This window comes from Artibeus jamaicensis, unplaced genomic scaffold (assembly GCF_021234435.1).
Source record: "Artibeus jamaicensis isolate MK-2021 breed Jamaican fruit bat unplaced genomic scaffold, CSHL_Jam_final scaffold_1964, whole genome shotgun sequence".
In the NCBI taxonomy this organism is placed as follows: domain Eukaryota; kingdom Metazoa; phylum Chordata; class Mammalia; order Chiroptera; family Phyllostomidae; genus Artibeus; species Artibeus jamaicensis.
Genome location: NW_026522030.1, coordinates 58,201,226 through 58,217,793, shown reverse-complemented (window position 1 = coordinate 58,217,793; position 16,568 = coordinate 58,201,226). Strand labels below are relative to the sequence as shown.

The window sequence follows — 16,568 nt, the reverse complement described above, 5'->3', positions numbered from 1 at the left end:
AGGGACATCATTAAGCAAACTATAACACTTTGCAGTGCAATGTATTATAGCTGTTAAAAATAAATAATTTTATGAAGTGATTTTGGAGGAATTATAAAAATGTTCTAATAATAAATGAAAGGAAAAACTCATTTCACAGTTTTGTTATATCCACAAGAACTGAGCAAAAAAAAAAAACAGGAAATATTTCAAAATGTTAATAGATATTGCTTCTGTGTAGTGTATCTTTTTATTTCCCTATGCAGCTCATTTTTTAGTTTTTTTACATATGTGAACTATAATCAGGGAAAATTATTTTTTTCCCTTCCCACCCCCCGCCCGAGGGAAAATTATTTTTAAATTGTGGGAATGGGTTAAGTGGCTTTGAGGAGACCTCAAGATCCAAATTTCTATCACATTTCCAAACGTGAAGAGCTTGTCGCCTTGGTCTAGGATTTGCAACGTGACAGAAGGCACAATTTTCAAAGAAAAGTAACGATTGCTAAATTGCCATTGTGTACCCTACAAATCAGTTTACAGGGAAACATAGTAACAAGAGTGTGGACCTCTCAGATCTGGGAACCTTGAGTTTAAGTTCCACCTCCTTGTGCATTGTTACTTGAGTACTATGAACTTCTTTTTTTCCCCTGATTTATGAAGGAAGGATAACTCTATCCCACAGGACAGTTGTAGGATTAGAAAAGATACATATAAAGCTGCTTAATGCTTCTCACAAAGTTGGGTTTCAGTAATGGTAGTCATTATTATTTTCCTTGCAACTTAGAATGTTGCAAGGAAATATTCCTTGCAGAAATAGAGACATTTCTGTCTATTTCTGCAAGAGACATTTCTGTCTCTATTTCTGTCTGTCTGTCCTCTAATTATGTGCCATAATACATATTTGTTCCTCAATATTTGTGCATGTAAACAAATTACATATATATATATATGATTTATATATATCTAAACATGTGCATACTATAGATATAGGTATATAAATATATGTACATATGCACATATACTGTGCCGATTTTCAGTTTTCTCAACTGGCCAAATAGCTACAAATAGATATAAGTAATTCACCATAAGAAACTTCTCAGTATGCAAAAGCAGACAGTTACAAAGTAGTTGTTAGGAAGTGATTATTTTCATGGGCTGCACAGACTATTCACTTCCCAAGAGTCCACTCTAGAGATACTGCTAATAGTGAACTCCTTACATAGATTTAAAATTATATTTGTTTTACACACAATTTAGAAAAGGCTTCTAAATTATCCTCAAACTGGTCTTGGGAAGATAATGATAGGTACGTAGGCTCTACGCCCAGTTAATACTTTGGAGACTAAGATTGAAAACTTGGGACTTACCTATAATTATGAACCAGGTTATAATAAGTTAGGCATTTTGGCTTTTGTGTTTCTTACCAAAGTCCTGCTTCAGCAGGAAGAAAGATTTTACAATAATTCTGAATGAACAGAGATATCAGAGAATCCCTAAAAGAATGCCTTATTCATAGCAGACCCTCAATAATTGTGCTATATCTGAACTTAATTAGAGAAAAGTAAAAGGGAGAAGGAAGCATCCTCCACCTTGCGTTTTCCGTAGATCTCATCCTGGGGACACATACCTTTTTCTTACAAACCAGCGGGGAGGTCTGTTCTGTCTTCTCAAAGGCCTCCCTTTTATGCTAAAGCTACCTTTTCTCCTCTTGGAAAAATAACTAAAGGGAGGCTGGCATTCTTTGCCATTTTCCCCCTAAGAAAGTTCTTCCCCATTGAAAATATTCATATTGGACCCTGAGGCTTTAGGATGCTCACCCAGGGGCACTTCCAGGAGTACTCCTCTGGGCTGAAAACCCATCTCTCGAGGCACAATTTTTATTATGCCCACTTTGTAGATGGGGATATTGAAGTCAAAATAAAGTACCTCTTGCTCAAGGTGATAAAGTAGGTAGTGGAGCTTGGCTTAAGGTCCTCTTTTCCTTACTTTATTAACTCTCCCTAAATGAAAAGGGGCATGAGATTAATTCTCCCATTGCCTTAGTCTTCAAATAATCCTCAGCTACACTCAGCATTCTATCCCAGAGTCCATCTATGCAGGCTTAGTCCAGTTACACCTGCTACACCTGTAACAAAATCTATTACAGAATGCATACCTGGCTCTAATAAGCTATTTCCTAATTATAGGATATTCTGCAGACCCTGAAATATGACATCTTTTTCCTGGTAATACAGTTTTGAGGTGTCAGTTTTTAGAATGCATTTTCCTTCTCCTAGACTGTTAATATAGGTTCCCTTCAAGATCACATCCCAATTCAAGGTCACCCTCCTCCTCCAGAAAAGCAAACCTGTTGATAGTTGTTACCAATGTACCCTCTTGACTAAGTACTGTTCTGTTTTTTAGATGCATGACATGAAGTCAAGTGTTTGACATATAGTATGGACTCAGTTACTATTTGTCAAATGAAGTTATGAATGATGGTTTTCAGAAAAGAAACTTTTTGGTATAATGTGTTATATTTATTTAATTAGAATGGCTAATAAATGCACCTAGTAAAAAACTTAAACAGCAGAAGTTGATCTGAAAAGAAAGTCTCAGGGCCCTCCCAGTTCCTCATTCCTTCCACTGACATTTATAGATTTCTCTGTATCTTTTCAGAGATAGTCTATGTACATTTTATTTTTAACTATATTTTGTATAATTGTGTATTACTTAATAACAATACTAATATTCAGTATGGTAAAAAGATGTATGCTTTTAAAACAGCATTTGTGTATGTTTTGTTATAACTTCATGAAGTTTACAGTCTAGGATAAGATGGCCCACTTTAAAGACATGTATGTACATTGAAGCTAAAAACAGTCTCAAAAGACTTCACCATCTGAAAGCAGTTAATTATTCACTAGATACATCAGGACCATCCATTGGTCCTAATACTGAGCTATTTTCCCATTTTTTTATTTTCTCAATAAAACAGTGTTGCATATCATATACTATGTTTGCATCTGCCATGCCTTGTCAGAACCAGAATCTAATTTCAGGATATTACCTCCTCAAATATCTTTCTGGTGATGTTTTGACTGATATTCACAGCTAGAATTACTATTCATTGATTTGTAGGCTTTCTCGAGTAGTGCCATTGTAAAGTTTTCTTTACTTTAAATAAACTATTCAGGTGTTCCAATAATGTCATGGTCTCCACTCTCAGCTGGGTTTTGCAGACTGATGGAAAGGTTACCCTATCTAAGTCTTGCTCAGCCCATTCCTCTTTTGTCGTAACAGATCTTCTAAACCTTCACCACTCTCACTTCCTAACCCACCATCTTATCTTCACTGCGAGCAAGCCAGCCTCCTTATTCACAGAAGGAAGTGCTTCAACTTCCTCTCTGTCCTGACCCTTTCTCCCTTCTCAAATCTACTTTTATCTACCGAGTCCAAATTTATGACCATTCCTCGTGCCTCATATTCCATTTCTTCTTGACTTTTTAGGGACCTAGGGTCCTCAGACATACCCTACTTTGTGTGTGACCTGAATTTCTCTTTTCCTCTTCTAGCCATTCTTCACCTTGCATTTTTCCTTCAGGGTATTGTGTGTGCTCAGATCTCTTCCACCTCTCTATGCCTCCCCTTCACCATATGTCACCTTGAACTATCAGCTAAGCTGTGAAAGAATTGCCTACACACAGTGTCCTTGCTATCTAACTCTTGGTTTTCCTTTTGGCAATCTGAGCAGTCCTGTGAGGCTCCTTTGTAGATTCCTTTAAGAAGTTTACTTTTTCCAGCTTCTCACCATACATCCTACTAAATTACTTTTAGTTCCTTTCCAAACTTCCAACCTTTGCACATACTCTCACCTCTGCCTAGAACATCTTTCTCCTCCTTTTATGTCTTTATAGTCTGACACTTTTCTTCAAGACTAGGGCCAGCTTTCAGCATCCATGTAGCCACCAGAATGAGATTTTATCCTCTCAAGTCATTCTCTGTTTCCCTTTGCTCTTCTATGCATGTACTGCCTCATTTAATCCCTACATCAACTGTTTGAGGCAAGTACTATTATTATCCCAATAATACAGATGAGAAAACCGAAACCCAGATACATTAAGTAACTTTGTTTAAAGTTATAAAGCCATTAAGTAAAAAGTTTAGGTTTATAAAATTCAGAGACACAGATGACAGTATAGTGGATATCAGAGGGAAGTGGGGCGGGGTAGTTAAGGGTAAAGTGGGTCAATTATATGGTGACGGAAGACTAGGAGATGTATCAGAAACGCACACTTGAAACATATAATTTTATTACCCAGTGTCACTTCAGTGCATTGGACTCCAGGTTTGGATCTAGGCAGTCCAACGCTATGGTCCGTCCATTTAATTCTTCCCCCAAACCCCACACAGCCCCCACCATGCTCTATCCTTAGCCTTTCCGCTTGTTGAATGAGTGATCAAGTGTTAATATTTTGTCTTAGAAGACTGACCAGAATTGAGACAGACTTAAATTTCATAATACAGTTTCAAAATTGCCACTGTAGCACAAACCTAAATAAGGCCATGACCTTCTCAGTCATGGAAAGAAGAAAAGTTGGGTGATGATAATAAATAACAAACTTTAGAATTTACAGTGCTCTTTGACATACATCATCTTATTTTACCAACCCATGAAGTATAGTATGGTTCCATTTTACACACGGGGAGACTGAGGCTGGCATAACCAGCAGTGGGATCTTCCAATGTCTATACATAAAGCAGCCAAGGGATGTTTTTATATGATCCCATCACTCACCTCCTTGAGCAACAGTCCAATAAATTGCACATGAATTTAAAGAGTTCTTGATGTAAGAATCCACACTTGAGTGTGAGAGGAATTTCTGAATTCCCTGAAAGTTATACTCAGAAATATACATGCATACTTTAAAAATTATTATATACTTAGATGATGTATTACAGAATTGTACCCCTGACATCAATATAATTTTATTAACCAAAGTCACCCCAATAAATTCAATAAAAATAAATTTTAAGAAGTATTGCATAGTTTATTTTTTGAGGAGAGAGTCTGCTGCTTTCGACAGGTTCTCAAAGGTTAGCTGCCCCTGCCTCAAGATGAAGATCCTGTGACCTGAAAAAACAAGTCTAAAGACCACCACTCTAGGTCTCTGATGTATTTGAGAATCCTCTGGGAAACTTGTAAAAGCTGCAGATTTGCAGGCACATCCCCCAGAGATCTTACTTTGTAGATCTGGAGAATGTGTGGAGAACGCACTCTCTGGTGATTCTGCATAATCTGTGGACTGGGCTTTGAGAAATCCGGCTAAGTTTTCTTCTTAGATCACAATGCATTTGCAGAAAGCTGCTTACTTAAATTGTTATTTTCTGAGCCATCAATAAAACTGCCTTCTCTGAACCATAATTTGTGCCACACCTTTACTGTACAAAGACTTCCTGCATTTGTAAAGAAAATTACCCAAACATCTTCACTGTTATGTCCCCTAAAGCAAGGAACGTAAAGGAAAGAATAAACAAATGGGTCCTCATTGAATTAAAAAGCTTCCACATGTCTAAAGAAAAGAGCATTAAAATGGAAAGAAAACCAACTGTATGAGAAAACATATTTGCCAGTGATACCTTGGACAAGGTTTTGATCTCCAAAATATATAAAGAACTCAGACAGCTCCACTCTGGGAAGACAAAAAAAAAAAAAAAAAAAAACATTAAAAAATGGGCAAAAGACTTGAACAGACACTTCTTCAAAAAGAACATACAGAGGGCCCAGAGACATATGAAAAGATGCTCAGCATCACTAGCCATCAGAGAGATGCAAATTAAAACCACAATAAGATACCACCTCACACTGGTCAGAATGGCCATCATAAACGAATCAACAAATGTTGGAGAGGATGTGGAGAAAAGGGAACCTTAATGTACTATTGGTGGGAATGCAGACTGGTGCAGCCAGTGTGGAAAACAGTATGAAATTTTCTCAGAAAAATAAAAATCGACCTGCCTTTTGACCCAGCAATTCCACTGCTGGGATTATAGCCTAAGAGCCCTAAAACACCAATCCAAAAGAACCTATGCACCCCAATGTTCATAGCAGCACAATTTACAATAGCAAAGTGCTGGAAGCAACCTAAGTGCCCATCAACAAATGAGTGGACCAAGAAACTATGGTACATTTACACAATGGAATTGTACACAGCAGAGAGAAAAAAGGAGCTCCTGCCCTTTGCAACAGCATGGATGGAACTGGGGAACATTATGCTAAGCAAAATAAGCCAGGCTGTGAGGGACAAATACCATATGATCTCACCTTTAACTGGAACATACTCAACAAAAGAAAAAGGCAAACAAAATATAACCAGAGACATTGAAATTAAGAACAACCTAACAATAGCCAGAGGGGAGAGGGAAGGGGATAGTGAAGAGAAGGGTTTTCAGGAACTACTATAAAGGACACAAAGACAAGCCAAGGGGGAGAGTGGAAGCAAGGGAGGGAGGGGGGTTGGATGAGGGGAGTGGGGGGGGAGAAAATGAAGACAGCTGTAACTGAACAACAATAAAATAATGCATGAAACGAAAGAAAGAAAGAAAGAAAGAAAGAAAGAAAGAAAGAAAGAAAGAAAGAAAGAAAGAAAGAAAGAAAGAAAGAAGGAAGGAAGGAAGGAAGGAAGGAAGGAAAGAAGGAAGGAAAGAAGGAAGGAAGAAAGAAAGGAAGAAAGAAAAAGAAAAAGAAAAAAGAAAAAGAAATTACCCGACACCATTCATCATCTCCAATGCTCTCCAGCTACCACCACTCATTGGCATAATTTCAAAACTCCATGTTTTTGGATGGAACTGGAAAGCATTATGCTGAGTGAAATAGGCCAGGCATTGAAGGACAAATACCATATGATCTCACCTTTGACAGGAAGCTAAGGAATAAAACAAACAAGCAAACAGAATAAAAACAAAGACGCTGAAATAGAGAACAAGTGGGCAGCGACCAGAGGGGAGAGGGAAGGGAACTTAAGGGGAAAAAGGGGGAGGGATTTTGAGGAACAAGTATGAAAGACACAGAGATGAGGACTGGGTGGGGGCGGGGGGGAATGGGAGGGAGGGGGGAGACCGGGCGGGGGGGGGGTGGGGTGGGATGGGAGAAATAGATAAAAAAAAATGTACTTGAAAAGTAACTAAATAAAATTTATATTTAAAAAAAACTCCATGTTTTGCCTGAGCTAACAGCAATGGACAGTATGGTCATATTCTGGGTCTTTAAGAGAAGTCAACAAGAGATCGAAAGATGACCTTTAAATAGAGCTGGGTTATCTAATAGGCAGACAAAGCATTGCTTAAGGAAAGCATCAGCAAATCCTGAGCAATCCATTTTAAAAATACTTTTTTAAGTGTAAAAGATAAACACAGGAAGGATTAGAATTTTGTTGGATTTTCTTTTGCTTGTTATACTCTTACTTCTGTTTAATTTTTTCATTAAACCTGAGGGTGGAGGGTGTCCATCATATTTTCTGTGTTAAGTTCTTCTTGGTCTTCTCCTTTCATAGAATATTGAAAACTCTATACGATGCATTTTTTCTCTGTGTGTCACAACAGGATTTCGAAAGAGTCCTCACAAGAGCTAAGAACCAACAGCCATTAGCTTAGGATGTGTGGTATTGTTCTAAGTGTGTATATGTACATTAATTCATTTAAAACTCACAGCAGCCTTAGGCAGTAGAGACCACTCTTAATTCTGCACCTTATAGCCAAGAAAAGTGCAAGGGTTTTGTAACAGGAAGAAGACGTGGAGGAGGGCGGAGGGGAGCAGGGGCCTGTGTGAGCCTGCTCTCAGAAGACTGCTCAGCAGCAGGCCGGGCGCTCTTTCTGGTCTGGGTGGGGGTGGTTGTGTGCCTGCTTGTAGGCAGAAATCTCCTCCATTTTTGTCAAATGGATGTCGTCTTCTGCAAGTCTTCCCACAAGCGTGGGAAACCACCCGGAAACGCACACACACGTGTGTTTTACTCGTGCGTGAGTGGGGAAGGTGGACGGGCCGGTGCTGCGGGCGGGCAGGCTTCAGAACGGGCGTTGGAGTCCCCGCAGCCGGAACGCCGGGTGGCACGGGGGTCGTGTCCCCAGACTCGCGCCGGCGGTGCGGAGGGTTGGCCCGGCCGCGGCGAAGAGGAAGGGTTCTCTTCTTCTAAGTAAAAGAGAAAAAAAAATACTTTGCCCGTGACATCAAATACCTGGTTCAAACTTGGCAGTGAGGAACCCTGCGCGCATTCTAGTGCCCGCATCGGAAGAAGGGACAGGCGGGGGTTGGGGCGTTTTCGCTGGAACAGAGCGCGCTCGCTCCACGACCCCGGTGCGCCCCAGCCGTGGCGCGAGGGGCGCGAGGGGCGCGGGGCGGGGGCCGCGGCGCGAGGGGCGCGAGGGGCGCGGGGCGGGGGCGCGGGGCGGCGGCCCCGGGGCTCCCCCCGCAGCTCGGCGGGCTCCCGCGCGGACCGCTCGCGGCCAGCGCCCGGGCGACCTGCCCACTGCTGGCGGCGGCGGCAGCGGCTCCGCTGGGGCCACTTCGCGGGTGTCACAGGCACAGACCGTCCGCGGCGACAGAGGCCTTCTCGGTGGACACGTGCACTCGCTCCCGGGCCCAGGAAAGCGCGGCAGGAGGAGTCTGGGGGCCGCTTCCGCCGGTCGCTGGGAGGAAAGAGGAGGAGCGGGCGGGTCACGAGCGGCGGGGCGGGCGCGGCACCGGGAGAGCGCGGAGTGGGGAGGAGGGAGCGAGGGGCGGCGGCGGGAGCAGCATGGAGCCCTCGGCCGACTGGCTGGCCACCGCGGCCGCCCGGGGTCGCGCGGAGGAGGTGCGGGCGCTGCTGCGGGCTGGGGCGCCGCCCAATGCTCCCAACAGCCACGGCCGGACCCCGATCCAGGTGGGTGAGCGAGGGGGCCGTGGGAGGAGGGGCGGCGAACGGCTCTGGGGGGCCGGGTTTGCCAGAGGGTCGGTACCAGGTGGCGTTTCAATTCCCAGTGAAGGCGTGACATCCTCGGGAGTTTTCCGATGGGGTTTGGCGCCCTGGAGGCCCCTCTTAGCCGGGCCTTTGTGCGCTGGGTGCTCGGGGACCCAGCGAGAAGAGAGGAATCAGGAGGGTGCAGCCCTCTGGGTGCTGGGAGGCTCTCGAAGACAGAACCTATTCGTGTTCGTGTAGACCGAGTTAAATCCCCTCCCCACCCCCTCTATTTTTTATCAGATACAAAATTTACAAATGTTTGGTGTAAAACGTAAGATTTTAAAGAAATGTCAGGTTTGGTGGGATCTCTTAGTCTTGAGCTCACAGGCCCTGGAAGGGAACTGATGATGATTTTCCTCCCTCCGAGGGATTTCAGTGAAAATCTGCTACTGCTGTGTATGTATGTTGTAATAAATATCAATTAAAATTATTGTTCAGGAGTAACCGCATAGTGTGTTTTTTTAAATTTGAACTGAGTGAGGAAAGCATATGCTTGTTTTACAGTATAATCAAACATATTTAAATGCAAAACTATATTAAAAAACATTAATGTAACATCTCCTGAACGTCAATTTAGTTAACATTTTAGTGGTATCTTCTATTACTGTTGCTATTGTTTAATTACTTGCTATAGATTACTGCATTTGAGGTAGAGCTTTTAAATTCTCATTGTGGATAAATTTCATTTCTCCTCTCCCCACTCCATTTTTTTGTTGTTGTTGTTAGTGGTGGTGGCGGAGAGGTAAAACTCAGGTAAAGACAAATTTTTCCTGGCAGTCACTATTCTAGTTTTACAATGACAGTCCCAGTGTTAACAATGATTTCTGAAAAATACAATTTTTAGAAAACAAATGTACAAAGTCTGTCCAGGAAAAGTCCAGCCATTGTTAACATAATAAGAACTATTTGCACTATGTCGACGTAACCTGGCAGCCAAGGAGAATGGACTGAAATGAACATGTGTGAGCAATGTTGACTTCACTGGAGTAGTTAGTGGAAGCAGTAGACACTACTGAGAGAGCCTATGTCCCGTGTGTTGCCGCATTCAAAACGAGCGAGTAGCGCAACAAATCCGTATCACATTTTTTTTTAAGCTCGAACATTCCTCCCTGAAAACTATTTGGACTACTGAGAAGGCTTCCAGGGACAGGTGACGCAATGAGTGCAGTACAAATAAAACTATGGCACAAACGCTTCGAAGATGGTTGAGAATCTGTTGAAAGTGATCCACGTTCCGGAAGGCCTGCAATAGGCAGAACACCTGAGAATGTTAACTATGTATGTCTGGAATCAACAAAGATCGGCGACTGACGTAAGAAACTGATCAGGGGATTCCAAAACCTACTGCGTCCCAAATTTTGACACAGGATCTTGGCACGAAACATGTGGAGAAATTCATTCTGTGGCTTCCGCTACCACAGCAGAAGGAACATGGTACTGCAGTTGCTAGTGACGTGATTCAGACCACTGCCAGTGAACCAGATTTCCTTAATAAGATCATAACCTGAGGTAAATAGTGGGTCTATGGCTATGACCTTGAAATGAAGGTCCAGTTGTCCTAATGGAAGTTGCCTGGTCCTCCACGCCCCCGAAGAAGGCGGGCGAAGGAGTTCTTGTCACAACAAGATTAAGACCATGTGAACTGTGCTTTTTAACCGGGAAGGTGTTGTCCATCACAAGTACACTCCTCCAGGCCAAACAGTTAACAAGGAGTACTGCCTCAATGTTCTTGGTCAGAAAAGAGATGCAGTACATAGAAAACCGCCTCAGCTATGGGCAACCGGTGATCGGCAGCTGCATCACCACAACGCACCCGCTGGCTTATACATCACATCTGCTGCAGGGTTTTTTAGCGAAACATTGAATCAATCAGGTGACTCAGCGCCCCTACAACCCAGACTTGGTGGCCTGTGACTTCTGACTTTGCCCTAAACTAAGATTACCTTTGAAAGGGAAGAGATTTCAGACCACCAGAGAGATTCAGGAAAATAGGGTGGGGCAGCCGATGGCAATTCCAAAAAGGATTTTGCAAAGTGTCTTGAACAATAGAAGAGAAGCTTGGAGAACTGTGTGAGGTCCCAAGATGCCTTCTTTGAAGGGGCCTGAGGTGTCATTGTCCTATGTACAATGTTTCTTGTATCTTGTTTCTTCAATAAATGTCTCTATTTTTCATATTACATGGCTGGGTATCTTCTGGGCAAACTTCATGTGTCACAAAAAACTCCAGCATAACAAGACAAAGGAGCTTTGGCTGGTCTAGCTCAGTGGACTGAGTGTGGACTTCGAACTAAGGGGTCACGGACAGGTTCAGTTCCCAGTCAGGGCGCATGCCTGGGTTGCAGGCCAGGTCCCCAGTGGGGGCCACATGAGAGGCAACCACACATTGATGTTTCTCTCCCACTCTTTCTCCCTTCCTTCCCCTCTGTCTAAAAATAAATAAATAAAATATTTTTTAAAAAGCCAAAGGAAAGTAACTCTACTGGGAACTTCACAAACATCACAAGTAAACTTTTCTGAAACTTTAAAATAAGATGTAAAAATAAAACAAAAGTGCCTAAAACATGAAGTTATCTGTGACTTGAAGTATGGAGAGAATTTGAAACTAAAGAGGTTGAGTGTTTGTAGAATGAGTCTGTTAAAAATAATGTTTGGCCCTGGCTGGTGTAGCTCAGTGGATTGAGTGTGGGCCTGCGAACCAAAGGGTCGCTGGTTTGATTCCCAGTCAGGGCATCTGTCTGCATTAAAAATAATAATGTTTGCCTGATTCATAAGTTGATATCTCTAAAATATCACCAGCAGCTTGGAAACTATGAGTTTGGCTTTGAAACTCTGGTATATTTTAGAAGAGACCTTTTGTATTTGTTTAAATACAAAACCAAAAAAGGAAGTTGGAAGATTAGCTCTAACTTTTTTTATATAGGGAGGATAAGAATATACAGAAAAAAGGAGCATGCTTTTGGTTTAGAACCCTAATAAAAATGTTTTATTATTAACAGGCTTGGTTCATTTTATTTTTCTTGTGTAAAGTTACATGGTGTTCACAGCCTGGAGCCTGGGTCTTCTGCACAGAAACTCTGGTGTGGGTCTTTACAAAATGGTCAGTGAGTTCCTACTAGGGAGACTTCGTGAGTGGTCTCTTTCCAGAGGTCAGGAGTGAGATCACTGTAAGGCTCAGAGATGGCATCGAAGGTGGCCTTGGCGGAGTTCGGGGTGGCGGCGCAGCTCCTAACTGAGGTGTAGCAGTCGTCAGTACCATCCGTCAGCAGCAGCTTCTTGGCCCCAGGGGCTGAGATGATGCCAGTGCCTCTGGCAGGGATGAGACGCACCGGCACACAGCCACAGTGCTTTGTCACCTTGCAAGGGACAGCAACGGGGTTTGCCAGTCGTGTTTCCCCAGTAGCCTCACTGCACAGGGACAGTAGAGAGCTTGGCCAGGATGATAGCTCCACAAATGGCAGTGGCTACTTCCTTTGAACACTTAACACCCAGACCAACATGTTCATTGTAGTCCCCATTTGGGACACCTGCCTTGAACTGGGTCCTCTGGTCTGTGCCTGCCTTCTTTTGCTTGGGCATAATCTTCAAAACCTAGTCCTTGAAGGATGCCCCCAAGAAAAAGTCAGTGATCTCAGATTCCTTGATGGGCAAGGAGAAGAGAAAGATCTCCTTCAGGGACTTGATCCTCATGTCCTTGACCAGGTAGCCCAACTCGGTGACAGGGATCCACTCCTTGTCCTCGGCCTTGCCTCCATGAGCTCAGCGGCCGCAACCCCGTAGCCTGGCTGCAGCGCCGCCCCGGCTGCCGCTGCCAAGTCCTGGAGGGAAGCCTGCTGCCGCCTCCCCTTCCAGCGTCCCAGGACCTCCCGCCCCGCCCCTACCAGTCATCCGCCATTCCGTGTTTCCTTGGAAAAGAAGAACCCTAATCAAATGTGTGTTTAATATAGAAATACTTAGTTGACAGAAATAAATGAACTACTAAATTAAATTTGATGTCTTTTCAAATGGTTTTAAGCACCCTACAAGTTTTTGCCTAATAGATTTATTTCTTTTTTGCATTGGATTGCCATTATGATTTAAATACTTAAATGTTAGGTTACTGTTCAGCCTTTAACAGTAATATAATAAGCATTTAAAGTCAGTTAAATGAGAAAGGACTTCATTGGGTAAACATAGTAATAATGTGAAAGGTTTCCCAGCTTTTATTTTAAAGCAATACATTGTTCTCGTGCACCTGCAATAGTTTTTCTTTCTTCTTTGGAGCTGTAATTTGGTTTTATTTATAGTTTCTCTCTTTTTCACTTCCTCCAGGACAAAATAAACAACCATTGTATAACTTAGTATGGATCCCTGGTTTGGACAAATTAAGCAATATGTGTTTAATATAGAATGTAACTAAAATAAGTAAACTCCTTTTCATACAGTCACTATTATCCAGCAAATATAATTTTTAAAAAATGGTTATCCTAAAAAAAAGAATTGTCTACCACCACCACCCACCATGCAACACTCAAATTGGAAGGTCGCTCTGATTATGGACACTTTGGTGATGGCTTTGTTTCCAAGATGGTCTAGGACTCACATGAGATCAGGACCTCCTCGCTGTTTCACGAGGGCTTGGATATATGGCAGTGAACCTTACATCCCTGCGTTTTACATAAGTTTATATCAAAATGAGGGGGAAATACAGGAGGTTAGGCAAGTGTGTTCCTCAGTCTGTCTGTTGCTGTTTTCTATGCCTCCAGCAGCGTTCTGTGTGTGGCTGAAATTCTGCAAAAGATTGGAGAATACAATGGGAATTCTGCGTGTACAGAAAAATGGAATGGGTAGAAAAACTGGCTAAGAGTCGGTAACTGAAAGCAAATAAAGAGTAACTAAACCTCTGTGGCTGTTACGGCCGCTGTCTGCACAGGGCAGCAGCTCCGCAAATAATTTCTTTCATTAATCCCGCCTCTAACGCCCGGTCCCTCCGGCAGGTCATGATGATGGGCAGCACTCGCGTGGCGAAGCTGCTGCTGCTCCACGGCGCGGACCCCAACTGCGCGGACCCCGCCACTCTCGCGACACCGGTGCACGACGCCGCCAGGGAGGGATTCCTGGACACGCTGGTGGCGCTGCACCGAGCCGGGGCGCGGCTGGACGTGCGCGACGCCTGGGGCCGCCTGCCCGTGGACCTGGCTGAAGAGCGAGGCCACCAGGACGTCGCCCGGTACCTGCGCGCGGCAGCAGCGGGCACGGAAGGCGCTGGCCACAGCGCCACGGATGCCGCGGAAGGTCCTGCAGGTGAGGGGGCCGATCTAAAAATTAGATCTAAAAATTTGGCGTCCGAAAGTCCGCCTCAGCCCAGCGCACTCCCATCCGGAAGAGAACGCGGGCTCCGGGAGAGCAGAGCCTGGGTCTCAGCTCGCCGCCGAGCCGATGGGGACAAACCCGCGTCCCAGCCGCGCTGCCTTTCCGGGGCGAAGGATGGGAAATGGCCTCGGACGGACTTTCGGCCGCCAAACCCATCCCATCGGCCCTGCCCCCTGCTCCCCAAGCGCTCATCCTCCCCGCAGCCCAAGGCGTAAACCTTGAGCGTAAGCTCGAGAATAGAAGTGCAGTGGCCGCGTCCATTCAGGCGCCCTCGGTCTCTCCATTGCGTTACTTCGGTCCCTGGACCAACGCTGGGACTTCCAAAACCAGTCAGGCTCGGCACCGTCCGCAGAGAGCTGTCATTCCTGTGTCCGTTGCAAAATTCTTCTAAATCTCCCCTCGGGGCCTCTGGGGGTGTGGGCGTCTGGGATAGAGACCTCTCTGACCCTGGCAGCCTGCACTCCGGGATTTGCTGCAGGTTCTGGGAAAAAAGGCCCTTTCACGAGCTTCCCCTCTCGTAAGCTTTCCGCTCGTGAGAGAGGAGAGATCGCTGGGAGGGAGGTGGATGTGTGGCTCTTACTCCCGTCTCCTCCTACCCCCGCGGAGACTTGCCCCGCGGCTTCGCTTCCCCACCTGCGTTCCTGCCTGCCTCCGTGCCAAGTTTAATTGTTTTCTGAAAGGGGGGGGGCTTTTTAAAAATCAAAATACATATAAGCAATATATGACGTTTGCACGAATATTTAAGGTAAACATTGACTTTGAGATCTATTCTATGATCTATTGAGATCTATTCTATGGACTCAGACCTGGGGCACCAGTGGGGCCTCAGGGGAGCCGGGGACAGACTGGAGAGGCCGGCTCGGGGCCCTGGGCTGGGAGGTGCCTGGAGCGCAGTGCCTCGGGCGCTCGGACGGGGTGGTGGTGGGGGACAAAAGTCTCCTGTACCCTGCCCACCCTCTCGCGCCTCCAACTGAAGCTTGTGTCCCACTGTCAGACCGAGACATGCATAGGATGAGAGGCCAGTCACAGGAGCAAGAACTGGGAACAGAGACGGAACAGAGTTAGATATTGAATTGAACACCAGTCAAATGAAAATTGGGTAACACTTTATAATTAAACCTAAGATTTCTAAACCAAGCATGGAAGTCCTTCCTCCATTACTTCCTTCTTCCCTTCCTTCCCTCCCTCCCTTTAACTGAGAACCTACTACGTGATCTAGGTAGGACACAAAACTGAAGGACGGAAAACAGTAGTCCTGCCCTCAGAGAGCTTACATTCTGGGAAACAGATTTTGAACACCATAACCATGTGTTTTTAAGAGGGTGAATCTCTAAAACCAATGTGCTGGTCGAGAATGATGTGTGAATAGTGGAGGAGGCTATCTTAGCGTGGTCCGAGAACCTGACGGGTGACAAGAAAGGAGCCACTGGAAGCAGAGAAACTCTCCGGAGTGAAGACTGCGCAAAGGAATGGCGGGTCAGGAGCGTCGACAGGCGGGCGAGAGCGTGGACACCAGGAGATCAGGGAAGAGAGCAGGGGCCAGGTCGTGGCAGGGGCCGTGCGGGCTACAGAAAGCATAACTGGGCAAAATGCGGATTTTGTCCTAGAAGCGTTAGGAAGCCACCTGCTGACTTGGGAGAGGGACCTGTTTGGGGAGAACATCAGGACCGGCACCGAGGGTTCCCAGACTGCCGCGCTGCGCCTGAGCCAGAGTCTGATGTCGCTGGTTGACTGAGTCGCTCGCCAGCGTCGGGGGCAGGCGACGTTTGAGGACGCGCGGAGGCCGAGGCGACGCCTTCATTTCCCGGGGCCTGGCGTTGTGTGTGGGAAGCACTGCACGCCGGCCACGTACCGGGTTTTCTCCCCCAGCCCGCGCGGGTCCGCCCGTGCTCCCCAGGCCGTCTCCCTGGCGGGCGGGTCGCGGAGGCCGCGCAGCCTCGGCGGCTGCGGGCCGGGCTCAGACTCGGTGAGCAGACCCGCTGCGGAGGGAGGTTTGATACTCAGAGGTGTCCACGCAGGCGAAGCTGTCCTTGTCCATAAGGGTCTGAATACCTGGTTCGAGTCTGGGGGGCGGGGGAGGAGGAATGGATCGCACATCTTTGATTTCTGCTTTCTAACATCTTTTTTCCTTTCTGCCTTTTGCAGATCCCGACTTCGACAATCAATAACAGAAATAAGAGCACCTTGACCTGCGTGGCTCTGTGGTGTGGACAACACTCCGCAGAGTGAAAGGCAGCCAGAAGTCTCTGGTTCGATTCGGGTCAGGGT

At 45.3% G+C, this 16,568-nt stretch overlaps 1 protein-coding gene and 1 pseudogene across 7 annotated transcripts in view; one reads left to right on the top strand and one right to left on the bottom strand.

The window, feature by feature from the left end:
• The window catches only part of CDKN2A (cyclin dependent kinase inhibitor 2A), a 27,556-nt gene extending 10,988 nt beyond the window's left edge, over positions 1-16,568 (top strand). For 5 of the 7 annotated variants that reach the window (XM_037167999.2, XM_037167995.2, XM_037167997.2 and 2 more), the window contains 2 exons: positions 13,925-14,231; positions 16,446-16,568. In XM_037167999.2, coding sequence (XP_037023894.2) covers positions 13,928-14,231; positions 16,446-16,468 — 327 coding nt within the window. In that variant the 5' untranslated portion in view covers positions 13,925-13,927 and the 3' untranslated portion in view covers positions 16,469-16,568. Of the gene's footprint in view, positions 1-8,744; positions 8,874-13,924; positions 14,232-16,445 lie in introns of those variants that run through there. The other 2 variants (XM_037168000.2, XM_037167993.2) reach the window with 2 other exon arrangements.
• On the bottom strand, positions 9,997-12,836 carry LOC119065830 (40S ribosomal protein S2-like; annotated as a pseudogene).